The 26,045-nt window shown below is 43.0% G+C and overlaps 1 protein-coding gene across 4 annotated transcripts in view; it reads right to left on the minus strand.

Moving 5' to 3' along the window:
• The window catches only part of TACC2 (transforming acidic coiled-coil containing protein 2), a 180,913-nt gene that overhangs the window by 47,350 nt on the left and 107,518 nt on the right, over positions 1–26,045 (minus strand). For all 4 annotated transcript variants that reach the window (XM_073685361.1, XM_073685362.1, XM_073685360.1 and 1 more), the window contains exons 7-8: positions 6,930–7,093; positions 5,484–6,684 (exon numbers count right to left, since the gene is read on the minus strand). In XM_073685361.1, coding sequence (XP_073541462.1) covers positions 5,484–6,684; positions 6,930–7,093 — 1,365 coding nt within the window. The remainder of the gene's footprint in view (positions 1–5,483; positions 6,685–6,929; positions 7,094–26,045) is intronic.

A 26,045-nucleotide genomic window follows, 5' to 3' on the forward strand; every position in this document is an offset into this window, starting at 1 on the left:
CTTACCGACAGCTGGTGGTCTGAGTGCTAGGATCCCTATCGATCCAAAGAACGGGGATCCAGAATCCGGGTGCTCATGCTACGCCTCTGCTCCATTCATTCTCTATGGGACTGTCAGAGAAGATTACAGTGTACAGCGCTCGGCTAATTCCGGAAGTCCCATTTATAATGAATTGAGCAGATCCCGAGCATGCTTCCTCTTCTCTATTTAGGACTGGGCTCTTGAGGGCTGGTTTCTGGGTCTTGGAGCCCTATTCTTGAGATTCCGTTATCCCCTATCCTATGGCAAGTAATAACTTACTATGTTGGGAATAACCTTTTAATACAGGTGGAAATGTCAAGCTTATAGCAACTTTATCTGGCAAAATCAGATGAAAAAGAATACCCCATATACTATGGCATCCATATTGGTTGTTACCCTACTTTTTCTGCATCGGATAACTTAAAAGTATTGTTATTGTCATAATATTAGTGAGGTGCCATGTGTTACCCCATTGTGCTACTGCCAAATTAAGCATCTGAGAATTTGTACAGATGTCTCGTGCCAAAATTTCACGTAGAATTGGTTGAATACTTAAAACTAAAACGACAAAAGCTAAAAAGATAAAGCCCTAATCTGCAGAGTGCCAATGCATGTCCCTTTGGATAGAAAGAGTTGTTTCTCCCAAGACGTCTCCCCTTCCTCCCCCTTAATAACACTGCCGTACACATAGACCGCACACGCCACATGTTCACAAGCACAATATGAAGTACTGCAGGGGTTTTATGTAGGTAAGAAGCAATTTAACAAGTCAGAATAGGCAGACAACAGGAAGAAGACAAGCCGAGGAAAAGAAATCCATGCGGAGTGAAGCAGGAACAATGGAGACACGAACAAGTGAGGAATATAGAAATGACGAGTTACTTACAAGAGAGAACAGACAGACACGACATCTTCAACCATCCTAAGGACACGGAGACAAAGAGACAGACAGACAGGCTGTGTACGTACTGAAATCTGCCCTCCGCGGCGCCACAAGACACAAACACCGGCTTATACCAGGAAGGAACTTCTTATTAAAATGCTACAACAACCGTCCAAACCCCGAACAATAGGATTTTACTCTAGAATATATATAGCGGTCTCTGTATAACAGTGAAACACTTATGGGCAGGGACGGGGTATATTTTTTATTCAATACGTTGGTTGCAAGACACCTAGTTGCATAAAAATGGTACATAACTGTGATTTGATGTCGCACCATGGTTTTATAGTGCGATGATCCCTAGCTTTATACTCACATGTGACTTACGTTGAGCTCTATTATGGGAAAGTCGCTTGTGGTTTGTGACCAAAAATGATGTAGCATGGCCAAATGGTTAGCCCTAGCTATGGTGACTAAGGCTGCGTTCACACGTAGCAGTCCAACCGCGGCTTTACACCACAGTAGATCTGTGCTACTGCGGTCTTTCCATTGTTTCCCTGCACAATCGCTTTATCTTGCAGGTGAAAAAAGCTATTTTCCTGCACAATTAAGTGACTGTTTAGGGAAACGGTGTAAACAGGCACAGAGCTGCTGCAGTTTTCAACATCGCTGCATGTGAACACAGCCTGAAAGGCTCTTCCAGATGATCCAGAAATCTGCAGCTAGTCATACTACTGGATTGATTAAAATAATATTTTCCATGAACACAATCTCAGATAAACATGGCTACTCATGAGGCTCACACTTTAGGCCACGTTCACTTGTTGAGTTATTTGGTGATTTTTTTACCTCAGTATCTGTAAGCCAAAACCAGGAGTGGGTGATAAATACAGAAGTGGTGACATGTTTCTATTATAGGTTTCCTGTGATTGTTCCACTCCTGGTTTTGGCTTACAAATACTGAGGTAAAATACTGACCAAATACTGAACGTGTGAACGTGGCTTAAAGAGTATGTGCATGCAATGTTTTTTTCAGGTGGATTCGCCTCTGAAATTTGGCCTAAAAAGTGCTCACTAAATGCTCAAAAGAATTAACATACGTAAAAACTACTTGCTGTTCATAAGTTTTGTCTTTTAAGCGTCTTTTAACTGCTTCAGATTTACAAAGACGCCAAGTGAGTGGACCATTGTTCAGGCATTTTCTGCTCTGAAGATGCTCAATACTTTATAATAGAAGTCAACTGGAAGGCTCAAAGGACACCCAGAAGACGAACAGGCATCTTTCTGAGCCAGCATTTTTCCTTGAAAAAACAATAGCAGTTTCTTCATTGTTGAATGAAGTTAAAAAAACAACCACAAAATGTCAGTAAAGCCGGTTTAACACGTCCACATCTCACGGAGATATCCGTGTCTCGTGTGTGGCAACCGTGTGCCACATCAGGATCACACGGACGGCGCCTGGGAATCAGCGCTACAGTTAGCGCTGTTCCCAAGCCCCCGCCGGGTGCTGAACTCTGCCCTCATCAGGGTTCCCTGCCAGCGCTGTGATCAGGGACAATGATGAGGGTAGTGGTAGTCTGCTCCCGCAGTGTCCCCACCTGTAAAAATAAGAATAAAATAATAAAATCCATGTACTCACCTCTCCTAGGTATCCCCGTTGTAATCCATGTGACTGCTGCTGCAGAGGAATCAGGGAGAATGTCACTCACTGAGCGCAGCTCCGGCTCATTCTTCCCAGCTCCTCGGCAGCAGCGGTCGCATGGATTACAGCGGGGGATACCTAGGAGATGTGAGTAGCGTATGTACTCGAGTATAAGCCGAGTTTTTCAGCACATTTTTTGTGCTGAAAAAGACCCCTTCGGCTTATACTCGGGTATATACATATTCCGGTAGTGGATAGTGAAGGGGAGGGGGGGTTGCAGCGGCGGAGGAGCGGGGCACAAGGAGTAGCCGCTGCAGCAGCTACCACGTGAGCCCGCTGCTAAAGAGAAATGAATATTCCCTCTTCTACACTCCCATGGGCGTGGAAAAGAATGAATATTCATTCTCGTTTAGTAGTGGGCACAGAGGAGCGCTGAGCAGCGGCTCCTGCTGACAGTGCCCGCTACTAAAGAGAATGCATATTCACTCTTCTCCACGCACATAGTCCCGGCGTGGAGAGGAGTGAATATGCCGGCAGCAGCAGCTCACATCAGTGTCTGAGAGCGCATGGTTGTGACGCCATGCGCTGCTCAGATGCTGACATGAGCTGCAGCAGGAGAACATGACGCAGCGCTGAAGCAGAGGTGAGGAAGGAAGGTGAGTATAAGTGTTTATTTTTTATGTGTGCGGTGATGGGGCCATACATACCAGGATTGGGGGATGAGGAGGTCATGCATACCAGGATTGGGGGATGAAGGGGCCATGCATACCAGGATTGGGGATGAAGGGGCCATGCATACCAGGATTGGGGATGAAGGGGCCATGCATTCCAGGATTGGGGATGAGGGAGGCCATGCATACCAGGATTGGGGATGAGGGGTGCCATGCATACCAGGACTGGGGATGAGGAAGCAATGCATAACAGGATGGGGAAATTTACCAGTAGCTACTGCATTTCCCACCCTAGGCTTATACTCGAATAATTTTTCCCAGTTTTTTGTGGTAAAATGAGGTACCTCAGCTTATACTTGGGTCTGCTTATACTTGAATATATACGGTACATGGATTTTATTATTTTATTCCTATTTTTACAGGTGGGGACACTGCAGGAGTACACTACCACTACCCTCATCATTGTCCCTGATCACAGCGCCAGCAGGGAACCATGATGAGGGCAGCGTTCAGCACCGGCGCTTGGGAACAGCGCTAACTGTAGCGCTGATTCCCAGGCGCCGGTATGTGTCACACGGATGACACACAGATGTCATCCGTGTGGGACGTTTTGCGGACCGAGCATCCGCAAAAAAACAGACTTGTCTCCGTGTGGAGCAGACGGACACACGGTCCAAGAAAACACACTGAGAGGTGCACAGACCCATTCATTTGAATGGGTCTGCGTGTGTCAGTGTCTCCGGTACGTGTGGAAACTGTCACCACTCATACCGGAGATACTGACGTGTGAAAGAGCCCTAAAAGAGACACCACAAAACTGCTAAAAAAACAACAAAAAATGCTGGCAATCCAAACTGTCGAAAAAGCACTCCGGAAACAACAAAAAAAAACCACTAAAAAAAACTCGGTAGGTTCGCCTGCTTGAAAAAGACGTTGGGAGGACATACACTAACGCTATGTTAACACAGAGTTTTTCGTAAAAAAGTGAGTTTTTCCAACCTGAAACGGCTTCAAAATATGCTCCTTCTTTTGGCAGAGGAAGTGGCTTTAAAGAGTTTTTGAAGAGATTCCTATGGCATTTTTTTGCAGCCTTTTGAATTGATGGGGCCTAGTTTGGGGAGGTTTTCTTTGGGTCTTCCTCAAAAAAGGCTTTTTTCAAAACCTCTTTAGGCAAAAAAAAAAACAACAAAACCATAAAAATACTCCTCATATGAACAGCAAAGTGGATTTCCTATAGGAATTAACAGTGTTTTTGAAGCGCTTTTTGAGGAGGATTTTGTAGAAGATCTGCTCCAGAAAATTTCTCAAAACTTTGCGTGAACATAGATTCAGAAACCATAAGAAGGATCAGTGCTACTTGGTGGTTATCAACCAATTACTGTTACCTTCAGCAATGTGGGCCCCAATGCTAAATTTCCACCAATGCCCCCAGCTGTTACAGATCAGAGAATATATATTTTAAAGATCCGGAGACCATAGCTACAGATGAGAGTAGCTTCTCCTAGTGTCGGGTGATTGACAGGTCTCTCCCATAGTAAGGGCTTGGTCCTTTAAAGAGAATCTGTCACGTGAAAAAATGCTATTAACCTGCAGATATGGGGTGTAATCTGCAGGTTAATAGTGTTCTGAACCTGCCCGACGCCGGCACTTAGACCCCCGCTGTCAGGAGGAAATGAACTTTATCCCTCTCGGCAGTGTTCGTCGTTCAGTCATAGAGGCAGCGCCGGCGCGGGTTCAGTCACCTCTCTGTGTATAGTGAGTGTATAGGGAAAAATGCAAAAAATTGGGCCACATAATTTTCTTCAGAAGCAAGTTACAGTTTCTACGCCTGTTCATCTCCCCCTCATTCTATTGACAGGATGAAGAATATATATATTTACTCCATGTTTCCAACTGCAGACTGATTCATTCACAATAATAATATTGGAAAAAGATGGCATGAAAAAACCGGGAGCCGCAATGTAGAAAGCACTCTGCTTATTGAAGGGATGCCCCAGTTTTCAGTGGCAACATAAAAGCAGGAGACCGCAGGACATAAGCCTTATATAGGTCACAGTATCCCTAATGGACTTATTGCTTCTATTGCATTAACAGTGCATGAAAAATCGACAGGTTAAATCTATTTAAAATGGGGTTTGTCTTTAGGGTATGGATTATGCTTTCTTTTCGACCCCTTGAATAGACCATACAAAGCCCAAATTCTTAAAATAACCCCTCGTTTTGCAGCCATTCTTGCCACAAGCAATAGAAGCTTTTCGTCACTTACGTTTTGAGCGGGGTCTTCTTTTTCTTCGCTGGCTTATTGCTTTCTCCATTCTGCTCAGCAATTATTTCAAAAGAAGCTGGAGTTTTTGCCGGGGACTGTGATCTTTGAACAATGGCTTTAGTTGGTTCAGGAAGAGGTTCTTGAGTAGATGAGAGTGGGTCTTGCAATTTCCCGCTGGAAGAAAAGGGATTAAAATTTGGATCATCCCACTGATCCAAATTATAGGTATAAGATCCTTTGGCAATGGGAATATCCTCAGGATCATTTGGAATATGACTAGGGGATCCAGGAGGAGCATCAGGCTTTTCCACAGCCTTTTTGGGCTTGGGTTTCCGCAGTGGCATTTTGCCTGGGGGTTTCTTGCCTTTTCTTGAGGGAGGCTGGCCCTCACGACCCTCCTCAGAATAATCGAACTCCAGCCTCACTGATTGCCCGATCACTGCAGGGTTGTCTGGTATTTCAGGGCCAATAGGGGCCACTTCAAGTTTTTGGTGGGTAGGTATCGGTGGGGAGAACCTTCCTGTTAGTTGTGTTTGATAGGTCTCAACAGGAGGAGAACTTGCAATGCCACTAAGCTGGGAATCTGTCTGGGACAACTCTGGGGCTGAGGGGAATGAACTTTCCTCTATCCCAACTACTGGCAAGTCGGCATCTATTTCCAAAGGAGGAGGAGGAGGAGGAGGGGAAGGAGCAAGTTGCTCCTGCAAATTTCTGTCCACTTCTACTTCCTGTGGCTGCCCGGATATTGTTGGACTCGTATCTTTAGGGTCAACTGCGTTTCCAGCTTCTACTTGTTTCTTAGTACTTGCAGCTTTCTTCTTCAGAGATGCTGGTCGTGCTTTTTTTGTCCTACGCAAAGTGCTACAAGCACTGTCAGATCCTCCTAGGCTGTTGGGTAAGTCATCAAGTTGGAAGTCCGCAGCTTGCAAGCTAAGAGACCTAGACAGAGTATTGCGGCTCAGAGGAACTGAGTCTGTGGATTTTCGTCGAGTTTTGGTGGGGTCTTCGGGGGAACTAGGAATGGTTTCTGGAATTCCAATGGTTTCTAAGTCTAAGTTGTAAGTTCCACTACTCGCTATAGGTTTGTCTTCATCAAATACCACAGAAAATGATCTAGACGGCTGGCGAAAAGGGGAATCAGTAAAGTTCTCGGGTTCTGTTACATCAGGGGCTTCTGCACCTTCCAAGTTAGGAACTGGATCTGAAAAATAAAAGGCACAAAAACTCTTATTATAATTCCATAGCCTGGTGTGGACAAGTGAAAATGAATTAATTTAACATATTCATCGTTCCGAAGACCTCACAGCAATAAAACCACTTAATAGCGAACCCACTTATACAAACTAAAGGTTTTATATATTCCAAAAAAATGAGAGTTCTCCACAATGAACAGAGCCTATTTAAGTTTACATTGAGGAGATAGTCCTTGTCTTCTCTGATGTTTACCTGGTTCTTCAGGCTTTGGTGGAAGGTAAGGAGTCTCTTCTTCTTGATATTGCTGTGGTTGCTGCTCTTGATCCTCTGGAAGAATAGGAATAGCGACTGGGGGTACGGACTTTACTGGGGTTGTTGATTCTGGGGTCTCAAAAGCTTCTTCAGAATCGGAGCTCCTATACATGAAAAAAAAACAAAAAAAAAACATTATTACATAAAGTGTGAACAGCAGTCCAAACCCTTCACTGTTTATGGACCAGACTGAGAAGAAAATATAGAGAAAGGGAAAATGCTCAAAATAAAATAATTCTAGGAAATATATCACTCAACAGAACATACAGTTTTGAAAGATTCTGCAAACTAGTTTTGCTATAAATAACAAAATGATATGTCGTCACTGCAATTTTAGTCTGTGGAATCCCAGCAATCCTGACAACGATCAGAAAGGCCACTCTGCCTTAGTGCTGCACGCACTTCTGAGTTTCCCCTGCACAGTGATGCATCCAGACCCGGCTGTGCAGTGCCCAGGATTGCAGCACGACCCCATTCACTTGATGGGTCTTGTAAACTAGCGCTGTGGCCCCCTTCATTCTCAGCATCGGTAGGGGGCCCAAAGGTCAGGTCATACAGTGATATATGATTTTTGCCATGTAATCTGAGAGCAGCATGATATAGGGGATGAGACCCTGATTCCAGTGATGTATCACTTATTAAGCTGTGAATTACTGTTTTAACAAAATCAGTGTTTTATCAGCAGGAGATTATCACTACAGGACTAGATTTCTCGTGCCTCCTGGTCAACTGCTCTGTATAGCTCCGCCCCCACCACTGATTAGCAGCTTTCTGTCAATGTGCGGTATACACAGAAAGCTATGTGTCATCAAAATGACAGCATGCATACTGGCTAGTAACATATCACTGGAATCAGGGTCTCTGTCCCTACATCATGCTGTTCTCACATTACATAGCTAAAACCTGTTGACAGATTCTCTTTAAAAATGTCTATTCAAGATAAAATACTGTTCTCTGGAAGACTAAAATGTAGGTTGCTCAACGTTTTTAGATCTTAAAAATTACTTATGATAATTAGGTCATTCTGATATTAAATATATTAATAATACGTTTTTCAGAAATTATTTTAATAAAACAACTGAATTTGGTCAATTTCAGGATAGTCCCTTGATACCCATATTGCTGGTCACATAGGTCACTTTTTATTGTACTTTGTATATATCAGAAATTCAAGAGGTTCATATAAAGCATTACGTTCATACGTACAAGAGATTGCCTATAGGTGATGTTATAGGTGATGCCTATATCCATGCGCTCTGTGGTTCTTATAGATTGGGATTCTAGAGTCCTGGCACGTTCGGTAGAGATCCCAACAACCTTAAAATATACATATACATATATATATATATATTTATATTATCTATATCAAAAGAATGCAGCAGCACTCCATATGGCCAAGATACGTCTTAACAATGAAAATATTAGATCTAAACTGTTTTACTCAGCAGCAAGTACTTACAAAAAACAAAGGTTTTTAGCGCATAAATTGGCCAATTCATGTGTGCCCATCAACCACGGCAAGGTAACCTCCCCCTGATGGGTAACTACTCTGCCTTCCATGCCACTTTTGGGCTACAAGCCTACAACTAAACGGACAAACATGTCTTCTTCTGGGCTAAAAACACCTACATTCAAAGGGCAAGCAGAGCTTGCCTGATTCTGCACTCCTCCCATTAGCCAGCAGGTGTTGTATAAACAGCTCTGATTAGTTTATATTAGACTTCAAAATGGCCGCCATGGTCACCACCAATCTGGAAAAGTTTTCCCCCTCCCATATACTAATGTGCCACAAACAGGAAGTTGATATCACCAACCATTCCCATTTAATTTAGGTGTATCCATATAAATGGCCCACCCTGTATATACATCTTCAATATTAATATCAAGGGGATAAGGGAATAAGATGTATAGGGAGAGGGTGAAATAAATGTTGAGGTTTTCTCATTTTGTGAACAGACATCAGTATATAATCTACCAGATGTAATCCAGAGTGGTTTCAGATGTTTCTACCCATCGTGGGAACTGTCGTCTCACAGCAGCAGAAGGTTACAAGGGTGTTATACATATAAAGTATTAGAATAAATCTGGCATAGAATGAAAACTTTCTAAACTCCTGTTCACACGGGTATTATAAATTGCTTTATTCCAGGAGCCACGATGGTTATCAAGGATCTGTGTAATGGACCCTAACGGATCCCAATCTGTCCTCATCTACGTTAGACAATTCCATTTCTCCTAAGTGTAGAGAAGCGTAATCCATGCAGAGAGCGGATCCGATACATGGCAGATGCAAGGAGCCTGTTCATTATAAAGAGGTCCGTCTGCTTTCCATTATGGTGTCCGCTACTTAAATGGAAACAGAACCGCGACATGCAGACTGCACCATACTGACCATCAGAGATCAGAAGCAGTTTGACCCAACAGAAAGGAAACCTTACAACAGTGTGAACAGAGTCTAAAACATACATTTAAAGTGTAGCATTATATTTGTAAATTAGTGCAGTGGAGGCAATTGGTTTGGCCCGAATGTACATTACCGCCTCTGTGGATCAGAGCGTCGATTTGCCCAACATGTCCCATCATGGCGGTAATATTCCTGAGGCACATGGCTCTCTTCTCCTCTAGTATTAGCTGGCACTGACTTGCCTTTGCAGCATACCCATTATATACTTGGGCAGTGTACAGCGGTGTCTGGTGACATCATTGAGGCGTGACGCACCACTGTGGATCTAACATTACCATGTGCCTACAGCGCACACAGAGACCTGGTGACTTCAGCACTGAATAAACAGTTTACAGGCTGAGACAACATCTCTCCATGAATGGACGCAGTGAGGCCCACAATATGGAATGTGTCTACAATCCCGGTTTCGCGACTTTAACATGAGGATAAGAGGATGCACATGTGTTAGTGCAGATTAATCTCCAGCGGGTAAGAAGCTAAGAACATAATAAGTAAAAAGCTTCTGCAATCAAGAAATAACAACGAAGAAGGCCAATGACACGGCAGAGAGGGGACGTGACGGAGGATCGCCGCCAGATATCACAGTACACAACAGGGATTATCTTCAGTGCACAAACAAAAGCCTGCAACTAAGGCCATGTTCACATGTTCAGTATTTAGTCAGTATTTTACATCAGTCTTTGTAAGCCAAAATCAGGAGAGGAACAATCAGAGGAAAAAGTATAATAGAAACACGTCACCACTTCTGTATTTTACACCCGCTAATGGTTTTGGCTTACATATACAGTGTGAACGTGGCCTAATAAGTTCCGGGACTGTAAAACACTAATACCCAACACATCAAGGCCTCATTCAAATCTCCGTTTTTCACTTGCGTGTTCTATTCATGTTTTTCAAAGATAGAACATGTATTCATTCGTCTATGGGGATGTTCACGTGTCTGTGATTTTTTTTTGTGAACCAGAGAAATGTCCATTTTTGATCCAAATCACAAATCATAATCATCCATAGAAGTCTAGATCTATGAAAATCACAGACAGCACAAGGAGGATGCCATCCGTGTGTTACGAGAAAATAGTCCTCCAGTATAATGGGTCCCACATAGTCCTCCATACAGTATAATGGGTCCTACATAGTCCTCCATACAGTATAATGGGCCCCACATAGTCCTCCATACAGAATAATGGGCCCCACATAGTCCTCCATACAGAATAATGGGCCCCACATAGTCCTCCATACAGAATAATGGGCCCCACATAGTCCTCCATACAGAATAATGGGCCCCACATAGTCCTCCATACAGAATAATGGGCCCCACATAGTCCTCCATACAGAATAATGGGCCCCACATAGTCCTCCATACAGAATAATGGGCCCCACATAGTCCTCCATACAGAATAATGGGCCCCACATAGTCCTCCATACAGAATAATGGGCCCCACATAGTCCTCCATACAGAATAATCGGTCCCACATAGTCCTCCATACAGAATAATGAGCCCACATAGTCCTCCATACAGAATAATGGGCCCACATAGTCCTCCATACAGTGTAATGGGCCCCACATAGTCCTCCATACAGAATAATGGTTCCCACATAGTCCTCCATACAGAATAATGGGCTCCACATAGTCCTCCATACAGAATAATGGGCCCCACATAGTCCTCCATACAGTATAATGGGCCCCACATAGTCCTACATACAGAATAATGGGCCCACATAGTCCTCCATACAGTGTAATGGGCCCCACATAGTCCTCCATACAGAATAATGGGCCCCACATAGTCCTCCATACAGTATAATGGGCCCCACATAGTCCTCCATACAGAATAATGGGCCCACATAGTCCTCCATACAGTGTAATGGGCCCCACATAGTCCTCCATACAGAATAATGGGCCCACATAGTCCTCCATACAGTGTAATGGGCCCCACATGGTTCTGGTGTCGCACGGGCCAGAGTTTGACATATGTGATTTAGAGGAACAGACAAAACAGAAATAATGTGCATATAAAACGGAGGGGCCCCATTGATTACTATAGACTCCTTCTGTATTCCAATTTTTGTCAGTTTTTGGGTTCGCTCACACTGGGATATATCACGGGTAAGTGCTCTGTTTTATTGGATAGCACTCGGCTCAGTGTTATACCATGGAGCAGTGCAGATCTACGATTATTTTCTCAAGCCAATTCGGCATGCTGCGAGTGGCTCCGATATTAGGATCACACGCACTCATACTAGTCTATGGGTGCATGTGAAACATTATTAATACCAAAAAGAAAGGAGGATTGGAGTCCCAAATGATAGCTACATATCAAAAAATAACGCCAACAAGGGCGTGATCCGAGCCAAAGCTAAACATTAAATATAAAAAGAACGCTCAGAATTCAATCATATCATCCATAGCTTCATTAGTAAACAATTTAAACTTTATTGATTGATCAAGAATTAAAAACACCATAAAAATTGGACAAGACTAAAGACACAACAAATTAAAAAGCGAGATGGTGCATGCAGAGATACAGGAGATGTTAACAAATATTAAGTTATGTGATTAATTTCAGAAAAAAGTTCATAAAACAAACTGCGGGTCAATATGATCAGAACTTTAAAGTGACACAGTGCTATCAGAGATTAAAGTGGTATAGTGCCAAAATCAATTAATCAACAGTTTGTAGTATGAAGAAAAGCACTATTTTCTATAAATAAATCAGATATAATATACATAATTTCACAGTTATGCATGTGAAACATTAGACTGCACTCGGATGTCAGCCCGATGTACGCTCTCCGAGACAATGGAGAAATTTAGTGCGTCTTCTCCGCACCTGTGCTGCGATTTTCTCATGCGAGAGAATAGGATCATAATCAATGGGACCCTCTGCTTCCTTTTGCATCACTGATATAATTGATCCATTTTGCACACGATTTCCGTTTGTCTGTTCCTCTAAATAGAACAGACTGTGCAACGGGAAGGTGAACCTAGTCTAAAGCGGATCTGTCAGCAGATTTCATAACATAAAATTTGTATACATTACTACATAGAGTTATTCGACCTGATGAGACTGGAGCACTCACTTTGAAAATCCATGTCAACTGGCTTTACAATATTTAAATTGAAATTTTACTAATAAAATTACCATTATAAAAATAGACAGGGAAACTTTCTATAAAGATCATCCACCTATCCTGACATAGTTTTTTTTTTTTAAGTAAGTGCTCCAGCCTTATCAGGTCTAAAGAGATCTCTATATTGATGTATGCAGTTTGTATTGTGAAATCTGGTGCTAGCAATATACAATGCACGCCAAGGAGGAGCACAGTGCGGCAGTCTTGCTCTACTACCCAACGATGACGTGGTCTGCTGCGTAGAAAAGTTATGGCATAATCAGCGGACAGCCATGCCGACCTCTGGTTCCAATACTGTCCTGCAGCAAACTGGCACTGAGGGTTGAAAATGCGGCAGTGCTTTGATTTAGCTTTTTGAGGTCCTGTGTAGTTTGCTCCCTTATGTGTGGGCCTAGTACACACTTGTGACATGGCGTATGATCCCAGCAGGCAAGAGGGCTGCTGTCATCTTTAGGCTAATTATTATAGGCTAATTTTTAGACTAAAAAAATCATCTTCATCTTTAGACTAATTTTTTTTGTTGTTGCATTTTTTATGTTGTGCACACTGTGTCTGTGCACTTAGCCTACAGTATACGACGTCATTGCATTTTTTATGTTGTGCACACTGTGTCTGCGCACTTAGCCTACAGTATACGACGTCATTGCATTTTTTATGTTGTGCACACTGTGTCTGTGCACTTAGCCTACAGTATACGACGTCATTGCATTTTTTATGTTGTGCACACTGTGTCTGTGCACTTAGCCTACAGTATACGTCATTGCATTTTTTATGTTGTGCACACTGTGTCTGTGCACTTAGCCTACAGTATACGACGTCATTGCATTTTTTATGTTGTGCACACTGTGTCTGTGCACTTAGCCTACAGTATACGACATCATTGCATTTTTTATGTTCTGCACACTGTGTCTGTATACGACGTCATTGCATTTTTTATGCTGTGCACACTGTGTCTGTGGAATTAACATACAGTATACGACGTCAGTAGCTTTTTCCGACGTATACTGTAACTTGGCCATAAGTGACCATTCACCAGACGGAGGCCAAAAGTGTGTTCTTTAGGCCTCCGTGTGGCCGCTATGAGACTGTAGAGCGTTGCAGAGCAGACTGCGTTTTTCTATATAGAGGATCACTATAAAGAAATGTATATCATGCAATATATATTCTTTTTATACACACTTTTGGACGCACACCTTCTGAGCGAATGTGCCCAATAGTGACCACAAACATAATGTGTACCCGGCCTAAGGGCTCATGTGCACTACCGTAAATGGCCACAAACGTAATGTGTACCCGGCCTAAAGGCTCATGTGCACGACTGTAAAAATTGGTCCAGTGCTATCCTTCGTTTTGATGGATAGCATTCGTTCCCATGTTATTCTAAGGGGCCGTGCACATGCCCAATTTTTATTTCTCGGACTGAGTCAGTCTGAGGAAAAGAATCGCAGCATGCCCGATTTACATACGATTATAGGAATGCATTCAGCCAAGCATGTCTATGGGTCCTTTGGAAAAATCGGACTGCACTCGGATGGCATCTAAGTGCGGTCCAATTTTCATGGACTGACAGAATTTTTTTTTCTTCTCCACATCCAAGAAAATCGGATCACAGTATGATCATACTTTGATCAAACGCCAATCAGAGTTTGATTAGAGTGTGATCAGCATAATCAGCCCAATTTTCCCAGATCAGAGAACATCTGTCGAGTGACCCCGGCCTTACAGTGTTTTAAGTTATGTGATCCTACAGTCTTCTTAGCATACCACGTTTTATAATGTTAAAAGCGTTAAAAAAAGAAAAACACCCAAAAACAGGATATACATTAATGCATAATAAGTGGGAAATAAACATTAGAGGGCTATTAGATAAAAAATGACATAAACTGGGAAAAAAATCACAAGCACAAAAAATTACATTTGCAAAAAAAATACACAATGTATTAAAAAAATATTATGCCAGTTCAAAGAAGGTTTGTTTTTTAAACCAGGGTGTGAGGGCACCCGTAAGGCCACATTCACATATTCAGTGTTTGGTCAGGTTCTTACTTCAGTATTTGTAAGCCAAAACCAGGCGTGGGTGATAAATGCAGAAGTGGTGACGTGTTTCTATTATACTTTTCATCTGATTGTTCCACTCCTGGTTTTGGCTACAAATACTGAAGTAAAATACTGACCAAATACTGAACGTGTGAACGTGGCCTAATGGGTAGAAGAAGGCCTTGCTTCGTCTACAAGATGGCATTTAAGGATGATGCTAATTATTCCTGTGGCTCACAATTAATGACGGATTGCTATTCATTAGGAAAACTAGATTTCCTCTATAAATAGCATGATGATCTCCGATGGAAGGGGGCCTTCCCGTAGAGGAGTCTCCTGCTTTTTTCCACCTCAACTCCCAGAACCTCTAAAACCATAAGTAAAAAAATGTGTAATTTGCTAGAATTTTTATTCTGAGGAATTAAATAAAAATAACAATTTTACTCACATGCACAAATGTCCAATTAGCCTTTCGATACATGGATGTCAATGTATGTATCCAGCTCTCCTGCCTGGAAAAGTGCCCATATGGTGCACATAAATAAACACGCTCATCCTGGAAGTACCAGCTCCGGAATATATTGCAGAAATAAGAACACAACCAATTCTTGTATGGAGGTATATATATTGTACTGTATATATTACAACTTCTACATGTCAGTGATGGCTTCAGTCATTGTACATGCAGCAGAGATAACACTGCACTGCAGAGCACCGTCATCACTTACAGAATATGTATCCTATAGATAAAGACCTAGGGACACCCATCTATACTCTGTGGCTCACGGGCAGCGGAACTTAAAGAGCAGCTGGAATTTTATGGTAACTGTAGTAGTAAGGGTACCTGCACCCTGATGTCTTTGACATGGATTTTGGAGCACATTCTGCTCCAAAATTCACTTCAAATACTCTTTGAATAAGCTTCCTATTAATTTCATGTCAGAGAACACACCGATAATGCAGGGTTTTTTTCCCCATATGCTTTCTTTCAATGTGGTAAAAGAAGAAATACCAATTAGGGTACGTGAGATTTTCTGGCTGAAAAATTCAGGACTAAAAAACACTCCTAAAACAAGTGTTTTTTACAAATATGTGTTTTTTTACATATTTTTTCAGTATGGGTCAAGGTGGTTTTTGATGCATTTTTAATTATAATATGTGGTGCAATAGGGTGTGTTCAGGGTGGCTCAGTGAAAACAACAGGTAGGTGGGAAGGTGCACTGAACTGTTTGGCCACACCAAGGGTGCACCGAGCGCATGTGTGGCATGGATTTATGTCATTCTACATCAACTAAGGAATGTGGTCCTCAGAACTTTGGGGTCCTCATAATCCTGGACCAGACCTCAATCACCGGACAATAAAACTTTTACAGTCCTTATCTATGAACTAATCCAATATTTACGGCCAGACTGTTTATCTTTCTCCCACAGTAATAGCTCTGCTTTACGTTACCTGTCTCATCTATTACATTATTTCTGTGTCCCATTGTGTATACATATGTGACTCTTCAGATTTTGGGTTTATACTATGTCTGATGAAGAGGCCTGAGTAGTCTCGAAAGCTTGCAACTTGTTACCATCTTTTCAGTTAGCCATTAAAAGGTATCAACCACTGAAATTAGTACAGACATTTGGACATTCATTTTAAGAAGAAATGTTGGACTTTTTTATGGGTTGGAGTAAGGGGATTAGGGAATTTATTTAGTAAAATAGAGAAATAACCCCAGAGATGAATAGAATATAAAGAAGTTTGGACATACACACGGGCGTAGCAGCAGGAGACAGGAAAAAGACACCTGTTAGGTAGGAACACAGACACCTGTTAGATAAGCACACAGACATAGAGGATATCATTTCGGATAATAACGCAAATAGTCTACCATTATTAAAGAGTAGCCGTCATTTTAATTTTCATTTCATAAATCAATAGTACACACGAAAATAAGCAACGGTGTAATATATCTTATAGGAGAAATTTGCTTCTTTCTCCTCCTGGACTGATCTTTAAATCTCAATTCAAGGATGAAATCTATATTCAGTGAAAATGGATTTTCTCATTATTGAGATAGGAGACGACAGTTGGTGCTTATAAGATTTTATGCAGAGGGGAGGGAGGAGGAGCTAGAGGCAGACACAGACATTATGTTTGAAGTGCACCTGAAAAGACATTTTAAATCTATAGCAAAAAAGAAGTGTAATTGTTTTAGTAGGACTTGCAGTAGAATGTCAGTGTCTGCCTCTAGCTCCTCCCCCCTCGCCTCTGCATAGAGTCTTATAAGCACCAACTGACATCTCCAAAATTAGTAATGTGAAAATCTGCCTTCACTGAATAAGGATTTTACCCCTAATTTGAGAGTGAAAAATCAGTCCAGGAGGAGAAAGAAGCAAAATGATCTAGATATCTTACAAAGTTGCCTATTTCCATGTGTACTATTGATTTTTTGCTTTTTGCTTTTTTAACGGCCTTCGGCTTGAGCCATGGTGACTTAATGGATGAACCAGGTCTTCTCTGCCGTTATCTTGATAGTATCAAGTCATCGGGTTGAATTCCCATTAAGTTGAGTCCTCACTAGTCTCACTATCAATTTATGCAATCAAAATTCAAACGACGGTTACTCTTTAAATGCATTTAGAACAGTTTTAACAGAGTCCAATTACACACCCTAAAGGGACAGCGCTGACCCTTGTCTGGTATGGAAATGATACAAGGCATGGCTGAATTAGCACATGCAAAATCAAAGCAAGAGGAAATGGGTGAGTGCAAAAGAAGAAGACAGGCTACAAGCCATGGACTGCCGGCACGGTGTAGGTATCAGAGCCTTCTAAAACACCGTAAAGAAGAAAGAACTTATTTTTTGGATAAGGAAAAGAAAATACAAAAGAATAGTCTGCATTATCCGCAATTTCCTAATATAACCGCTGTAGCAGAATCACGACTAATAGTTGTCCTGTGGACAGATTATCCCACCTGAGCTGTGGATCTTTGCAGCTCTTCCAGAGTGACCGTTGCCTGCTTCTCTAATTAGTGCTCTCCTTGCTTGGGATGTTAGTTTAGGTGGACGGCGCTGTCTTGGTAGGTTTGCAGTTGTACCATACTCCTTCCATTTTTGGATGATGGATTGATGAGGCTCCATGAGATGTTCAGAGCTTGGGCTCTTTTTTTAAAACCTAACCCTGCTTTACTCTTCTCCACAACTTTATCCCTGACCTGTCTGGTGTGTTCCTTTGTTTTCATGATGCTGTTCGATCCCTAATGTTCTCAAACAAACCTCCGAGTCCTTCACAGAACTGCTGTAATTATACTGAGAATAAATTACACACAGGCGGACTTAATTTACTAATTATGTAACTTCTGGAGGCAATTGGTCACTTAGGATTTTATTTAGGGGTATCAGACTACAGGGGACCGAAGACAAATGCATGTCAACCTTTTAAAATGTAAGGTATATTTTTAAAGTAATTAAAAAAAACATGTTATCATTTCCTTTACACTTCACAAATACTTGATATCACATAAAATCCCAATAAAATACATTTAAGTTTGTGGATGTAATGTGGAAAAAAAGGTGGAAAAGTTGAAGGGGTATGAGTACTTTTTCAAGGTACTGTATCCCCGCTGAGAACAAAAGGATGGGCTTTGTTGAAACTTAACAGTCAAATCCTTTTCTCACCCCAACACCTGCTATTGTGGGAGAGTCAGTGACCCCCAAACATATTAGATAGTTAATGGACCTGCCAAAAACGGGTTTGGTCAACATTAACGTTGGTCATGTGTATGGTCAGCCTACTGGAGTTTATTGGAGTGTTGGCAAGTAAAGTGTATCTACATTTGAAGACCTATTCTATGGGAAGACTGGGAAGAAGGTGATTGCAGTGATCTTCAATGTAACTACTGCCTGGAAGACCAAAAAAAATGTCTGCCTCCATGATCTCCTGTAGGGAATGATCTTGTCAGCTCCATTCTACATGTTACTTTAATAGATAGATAGATAGATAGATAGATAGATAGATTTTTTATTATTATTTATTTATTTTTTATTTTAAGTATATAAAAGTTTGAGATTTTCTAACTGGTTAGTCAACTTTTTTGCTTTATGTACATGACCAATGTAGAACACGTGTAACCAGCCTCCAATGTACAAGTTACACGTGCACTTGCATATGAAAGAAGCCTTCTCTTATGTAACTTGCCAGGTAATTACAGGGTTACATATCTTCAACATGAAGCAGATATCCCGAGCTCTTATCCTTGTAAACATCTCTTACCCGAGGGAACACTTACCCGACTGTAATGTTTCCTCCCTACCCTAATGACTTTTTAATTAAATCTAAAGGTTTGTGTGGGGGAAGGTGGATGTATTAATAGCTGCGGTATATTAAAAAAAACAGTCCTAGAAGTTTTTGGGGAGCACTCAAGTACGGGATCATACAATTCGAGGCTGGTGCTCCCATGCCTTTTCATCCTCACCAATTAATGCACACATTACAAAGGGGAAGACATGAGGGTCAAATAAAGAAAAACCTTATAGATACAAAAAGAGAGGAAAAACTCACTAAAATTACATCCACCCTCACATAATGCTGAAGTCACAACCCCTCTCCTAATATCATTGATACCATGGTCAAATATTGGGCAGAGCACATCATTCCTGCAGCCTAGTCATCAAAGACCAGCGATGGAGCAGGCAACCACTGGAATGGGGGCGAAAGGGGAGCATGACTTTATTGCTAATTCATAAGCGGTTCATATAGAAGCCATTGTAAAAAATATGTCTTCAGGTTACAAAATGTCTGCCTCCAAAAATAGGCACCAAAAAAACCTAGAGTCATGTGACAATTAAAGGGACTTTACAACCAAAAAGAATCAAAAAATTGTCGTAATACTCATCGTTCTTAAATTGCTCCTGTTTTGTCCATTTCCCAGTGCTTTCTGGCCTCTCTAGATACTGAGATGTGGACCACTGTAGCCAATCACTGTCTGTAGTGATTGGCTGCAGTGCCACATATCCATACTAAGCGGAAACAAGAAGAACAGAGACCGGTTGGGGACCCTGAATGAAAGTGGTGGGGGATCAGTAACATGAGTATTAATTATTTTACCATTTTACACCATTCTGAGTGTTTTATTTTTAAATGGAACCTGACAGCTGATTCATGCTGCCCGATCCATGAGCAGCATGTATCACACATTGGCTGTATGATCTCAGCCAGGTATGTTTGACTGAAATGCTTCGGCTTTTCAGACAAATATATTGTTTGAATAGCAGGGGACCAAGCTGCACGGTAATCTAGTTGGACAGGCGGACCTCCAGTGGCTTCTCATTAGCTGCTTCCCGTGAGTGACAGGTCTCTTCCTACAAACGTGTAAAGGGACAGACCTGTCATTCACTGGCAGTGGGTGGGGAGAAGAAGCCAAGTATCCGCCTGTCGAATTCGTCCCCAGCCGTTTTTTAAAGTATACTTTTCCCTGAAACCTCGCAGCACTTGTGCGTGAAACATAGAAGGCTGTAATCATGCAGCCAATGGGTGATTCATGCTGCCTGTGGTTTGGGCAGCAGGCATCATCTGTCAGATTCCCTTTAAATTTGAAGAGGATGGACAATCCCTTTAAAGATCAGCGCACTTGAGAATCTTAAACTGGTAATATACCTAGTGACACCGAATTTTATAAAAGAGTAGGCTTAAATAAAAAAAAGTCAAAATAATGAATACTTTTTCTGATATTCCTACGAGTGGCAATGCCAACGTCACAATAAGGTAAACATTGCTGCCCGTAACGGAGCCATGTTTCATTCTAACCCTCGCACCGTTGTTTTGTTCCTTCTCTTCCTCTTCTTCCCACCATCACAAAAATTATGGTTGTGCTGGCAGACAATGGAAAAAAAATATTTTATAGAAAATGCATTTGACCTCAAGGGATGTTAAAATCGTCTCCCCACTCCAATCGGGGAGATACGTATGCTGCCGTTCTTTGCCATTACCAGGCAGAGACGACACACATTCCTGAACATGACAGGAGCGCTGTGTGATGTCTCTCGAAAAGGCTAATTTTGGTTGAAAGGATTGTGAGGTAGAATAGCGGGGAGCGCTGTCGAGAAGCAATGAGATGTACACATAATGAAGGCAGGGAAACAAATGAGGACACGGCAAAGCTTTACTGGCACAAGGCCACCTCAGGGCAGCTGCCTGACGCTTATTAGAGACATTTTCCATGCAGTCTTGCGCAAAAACAGAATAGATGTCTTCAGAGACGAGAAACCATTTCGACAATGGACGACAACAGCAGCTAAGCTGGATAAAAGAAGGTGGCAGTTGCCAGTCGGCGTCAGGAGTAACGGCTGTGTGTTCATGGGAAACAAATTCTATAAATGAAGCGTTTATGGAAAATCTGAGGAATACAGAGAAAAGGGGGAAAGCAGCACGCACCTTGATGGGAATCGTTCATCTCGGACAGTAGACCATACAGGTGTTTAGAGCCATCCACACAAGTTCTCATAAATGATACTACCACATCTATCCTCATGTGTCTACGATAAAAGACCGATGATGTCTCCATAGAAATGTTTATTGGGTCATCTTCCGAGAAAATCTGTATATGTTTAGGGTTATAGTAACAATATCTCCTCTATAGAGAACCGATGTCCCTATGTAGGAAGTTGTCATTTATGTATGGCGGTCTACCGGCAGGCTTCACATATTTCGAGTTGAGTTATTTTTTTATGTTTCTACTTTTTAATAGAATAAGTCTGTAATAGTGCACAGGGTGTCTCAGCCCAAGAGGATTACTACTGCCCTGCCGAGATGTCGTAGCTTAGAGCTGCAAAGCAACGAGGATTTATGTATGAATGATAACACAGATACAGTTGACAAGTATAGGGCATGGTGGTATGTATGATGAGCCACGCCATGTAGATCCTGATATGCACTAGGGAATACCCCTCTTTAAAAGGGAATTAAAAGCTACTCACATATTTTCGGAGGGTTCACTTGCCAGGCTTGTGGCCTGTCCCTGCTGCAGTGCTGACTCAGTCCCTCCCATCCTCAGCAGGCTGCAGGTCGGCTCCCAGCCTCCTGCACTGCCCAAGCAGCAGTGCCTGGTCCAGAGCAAGACAGGACCCTGCAGTGTGCAGCGAAGCAGCGACCTGCTGCCAGTCCTATTATCCAGCCCCCGGGGATGACAGCAGAGATCAACGTCCGTCAGTCCTTCGCCATCCACAATCCAGCGTCACGCAGCGCAATGTTGATGCCAGGCAGGCAGGAATGGCACATTTGCTCACACAATGCGAATGGTCATAGTCGTCCTCTTCGCAGAACAGAATCCATTTGTGTCGTCCTTCCCACGGCAGCTCAGTCACAATGTCACCGTGATTAGTCCAGTCAATCTTTCAAGCTCTCAGCACATTCACTGGCTGAATGCAAATGGCTGTAGCGCACCGGGTGATGATGCTCGCCTGCTCAGACAGCACAATGAAAAGCAAGCAAGAAGAGGGGGAGGGGAGACAACAGGATTGTTACGCTCCTCACTGAAAAAAAAATGGAATATTGGCAATCCTCATCGCCTACAGATGTATGATTTTTTTATGGAAAATATCTCCTTTGTAGAGAGCAAGATGGGCGGTCAATCTCCACCTGAAGTACAGGAGCAGAGATGGGGAAAGCAACAGCAGCATCAGCAACACAGGAAAAGGGAATGTAGAGGAGGGGGAGTAATGGCTTCTGATTAACTCTTTCATATCTGAACTTTTGACCATTTGCTTTTGAATTAGAATTTTTCTTCTTTTTTTTTTTTTTTTTTTTATGAAAGACCCAGAACGTCACTTTTTTTTTTTTTACCTAAGTGCAAAAAATTGCAGCGTGCTACTAAAAAAAGTGAAAAGGATGCGGTTTATCACAAGTCCTCTCTGAAAGGCAAAAGGGCCCCCAACAAAGCTTTCTCCGTCACTACAGACCGGAACCTCAAGCATGAACCCGGGATCGCTTGATTTCCTTTGCTGAAAATTAGAGAGTCCATCTTGGTCCCAGCTTTTACCTGGGTTGCCATGCCAAGGTTTACTGAGAAATGAAAATTAAAGAGAGTCCATCTTGCTCCCAACTTCTATATGTGCTTCCCAAAGGTGGACACAGACAGAAGGCCCCTGTGCCAAAACCATATATGGGTCCTCTGCAGTCCCATAATGTGTCTGTGACAGAAGCTGTTTGCTGGTTCGGAGGTAGAAGTGGACCCCCTTAACCAGCCGCACAGATTGCACCAATGGTTTATCCGCCAATGTTTCTGCCTCCCCAAGGTCTATTAGGAGCCTCAGTCGAGGTCTGTTCCCCTAATAAAGGGGAAACAATTGGCCACCAGGGGTGAGGAACCTGATCGCCACGAGCCACCACTAGACCTCCAGGAGGGACAACCCATAAGGGCACTGCACCCTAAAGAATTCTTGTGATAAACAGATATAAAAAAAAGAACACACGAGGAGATAAAAAAAAAAAATAATGAAACCAATTTGTAGCCTTATTATTCAAGAAATTCAAAATATCACCTATTAACAAAAGTGGTAATAATGGTCCCAAATGCCCACCTTAAGAACCCAACTTTGTAGCAAAAGTTAGGTTCAAGTTTCCATGTTGTGGAATCTTGGCGTGCAGAGCAGGATTCCATAGTCCTCCATGGTCCTCCTCGTTGGGAAAGAGTGAGATCTTGTTTGTTATTATGAGATCTCGCTCTTTGCACTGACCCACCTCGGCCGTATACTTTACTATGCTGTTACCGAACAGTAACTGTAATCATAATCGCTTAACGTATACGGCAGTGCTGGTCTACTGCAAAGAGCGGGATTGTAGCGCCGGCGTCCCTGCCCTCTGCTAGGCAGGGACGCTGTTCCCCTCACCTCTCTGCTCCGAGCCCGGCGTCCTCCTCCCGCTCTGCTGGCAGCGCGCGCTCCTTCACGGCCACTGTGCTTAGGGCGCGCGCGCTCCCTCCCTCTTAAAGGGGCCGCGCGCACCGTCCTAAGGAGTCCCCGGCCAATGGCCGGAGGACTTCACCATATATAAGGCACCTCCTCCAAAATGGAGGTGCCCGAGCAATGTTGTTGCACTGTTCACTACTCTGCTTCAGCCCTCAGGTCCCGTTGCCAGTTACCTGCCAGATTCCTGCCAGCTTGCTGTCTTATTCCTGCCTGATATTCTGCTACTTGCCTGCTAGCCTGAGGTCCGACGGTCTGCCTTCCAACTCCTGTCAGTCTGTCTAAGGACCAGCTTGCCCGCTCACCTGGGAGCGCACATCAGCTACCTGCCTGCTTGCCTGAGGTCCGACGGTCTGCCTTCCAACTCCTGTCAGTCTGTCTATGGACCAGCTTGCCCGCTCACCTGGGAGCGCACATCTGATACCTGCCTGCTAGCCTACCTGGAGGCTCCGCCGTCACGTGCTGTGACCACCTGCCTGTCCAGAGACTCCTGCCCGCTCACCTGGGAGCGCTCATCTGCTGCCTGTCTGCTAGCCTACCTGGAGGCTCCGCCGTCACATGCTGTGACCACCCGCCTGTCCAGAGACTTCTGCCCGCTCACCTGGGAGCGCTCATCTGCTGCCTGTCTGTTGGTCTTCCTGGAGGCTCCGCCGTCACATGCTGTGACCACCCGTTTATCCAGAGACTCTCGCCTACTCACCTGGGAGCTCACGTCTACCATCAGCCGCCACAGGTCGTACCAACCCTTTACCCAGAGACTGCCCCGGTCACTTGCCGTGACCTTCTGCCCGTTCATCCAGAGACTGCCCCGGTCACTTGCCGTGACCTCCTGCCCGTTCATCCAGAGACTGCCCCGGTCACTTGCCGTGATCTCCTGCCCGTTCATCCAGAGACTGTCCCGGTCACCTGCTGTGACTGCCTGCCTGGTCGCCACCCGCTCCCTTACAAGGACCGCCCCCTTGTATAGTAGCTCAGAGGTTCCGCCTCCCAGACCCGTTACAGGGATCTTGCCCTTTCACAGCGAGGATCCCACAATTCGGAAGTTTGAACCCAGATCCTTTAGTGGGGAGTTAGAGATCTTTGTGCCCACTTTTGCTAATAGGAGACATTTAGAAAAATCACCACTTGGAGGCTGCTTTCTCTTTAATTAAATAAAAATAGCAACCCCAGACTGGTGATGGGAGCTTTAATAGCCACTGGAGACGAGACCACACTTTAGACTAGTCAGATGGGTGGGTCCCCGGCGGCTTCTCCACGCCCACAACCCAGGATTGACGGGTCTCTGCCTGCATGCGCATATATGCAGAGACCTGTCATTCTAGGACAGCAGGCGGGAAGAAACCATGTTTTTCTCTGAAACGCCGCAGCGTATCAGAGTCAAACATACCTGGTGGAGAAAATATAGCCAGTGTCTGATACACGCTGCCCACGGATTGGGCATCATGTATCGCCTGTCAGGATCACCTTAAATATATGAAGATCTGTCCGGAATTCAAAAAAAAAACCTATTTCAAATTGATAAGAGATATGATGCCCACAAATGGCCCAGGCACATGCCATCGCTTTATAAGATGGGAACAGTCCTTTAAATCTACGCACAATCAAGCACAAATGTCTAAAAAAAATTCTCTTTTCTGATCAAGATTGGGAACAGATTTTATTAAAATCTCAGCAGAAAATGAACTAAGCTTTAGTTATTAGATAACTACACACTAAAATCTACAGGCCCATTACTATCCTCTGCTCCTGATTCTGCAGATTACTAGCATTACACTCTTCCAGATACATATCCAATTAGTGTACATACTAAAATAGATGCAATCTCCGGGCCGATGAAGAAGATGGTTACAAAGAATTGAAAAACTATCTGGGTTAATGAAACTGTTAACAGCGCATACAAAACAGAGAACAATATGGAAGCTTCTTCCTTCTCTTTGTAAAAAAAAAAAAAAAAAGGGCTCGATATCACTTTCTCCCTCCTGCTGAGATATTAGTATCTCTAATTCCCAAAGCGCTAACAACAAGACCAGATGTCTCTCGGCGCTGGTCACACTGCAGGTTACGGCGACTCCTGGCTCCACACTACAGAAAAATAAATCTGATTATAAACCAGTCGAGCTGTGAAAACTCCTGGAAAAATAAATGTAAAAATTCAGCTTGTTCTTTACCTGAAATAACTACATTTTAGTACAGAAATTAATGCTCCTAGTTTACAATGATAAATCTAGAGATTATTTTTAGTTAAATACATGCATTTCTACATAAGTAGCTTGGGGGAGAAAGCTGTAGACACATTTTTTTTTCTGACCCATTGACTTCAAAGGAAGTTGTATAAATTAGTGTTAGGAATTAGTGTATTGAGAGACATCCTGTCATGTAAAAAAAAAACACTATTAACCGGCAGATATAGGGTTAATCTGCAGTTAATAGCGTCTGTGACACTGAGAGTCCCACTGCCAGGGGTAAATGAACT

Source organism: Phyllobates terribilis, unplaced genomic scaffold, assembly GCF_046119375.1.
Source record: "Phyllobates terribilis strain yellow unplaced genomic scaffold, ASM4611937v1 Scaffold_5__5_contigs__length_657084704, whole genome shotgun sequence".
Lineage (NCBI taxonomy): Eukaryota > Metazoa > Chordata > Amphibia > Anura > Dendrobatidae > Phyllobates > Phyllobates terribilis.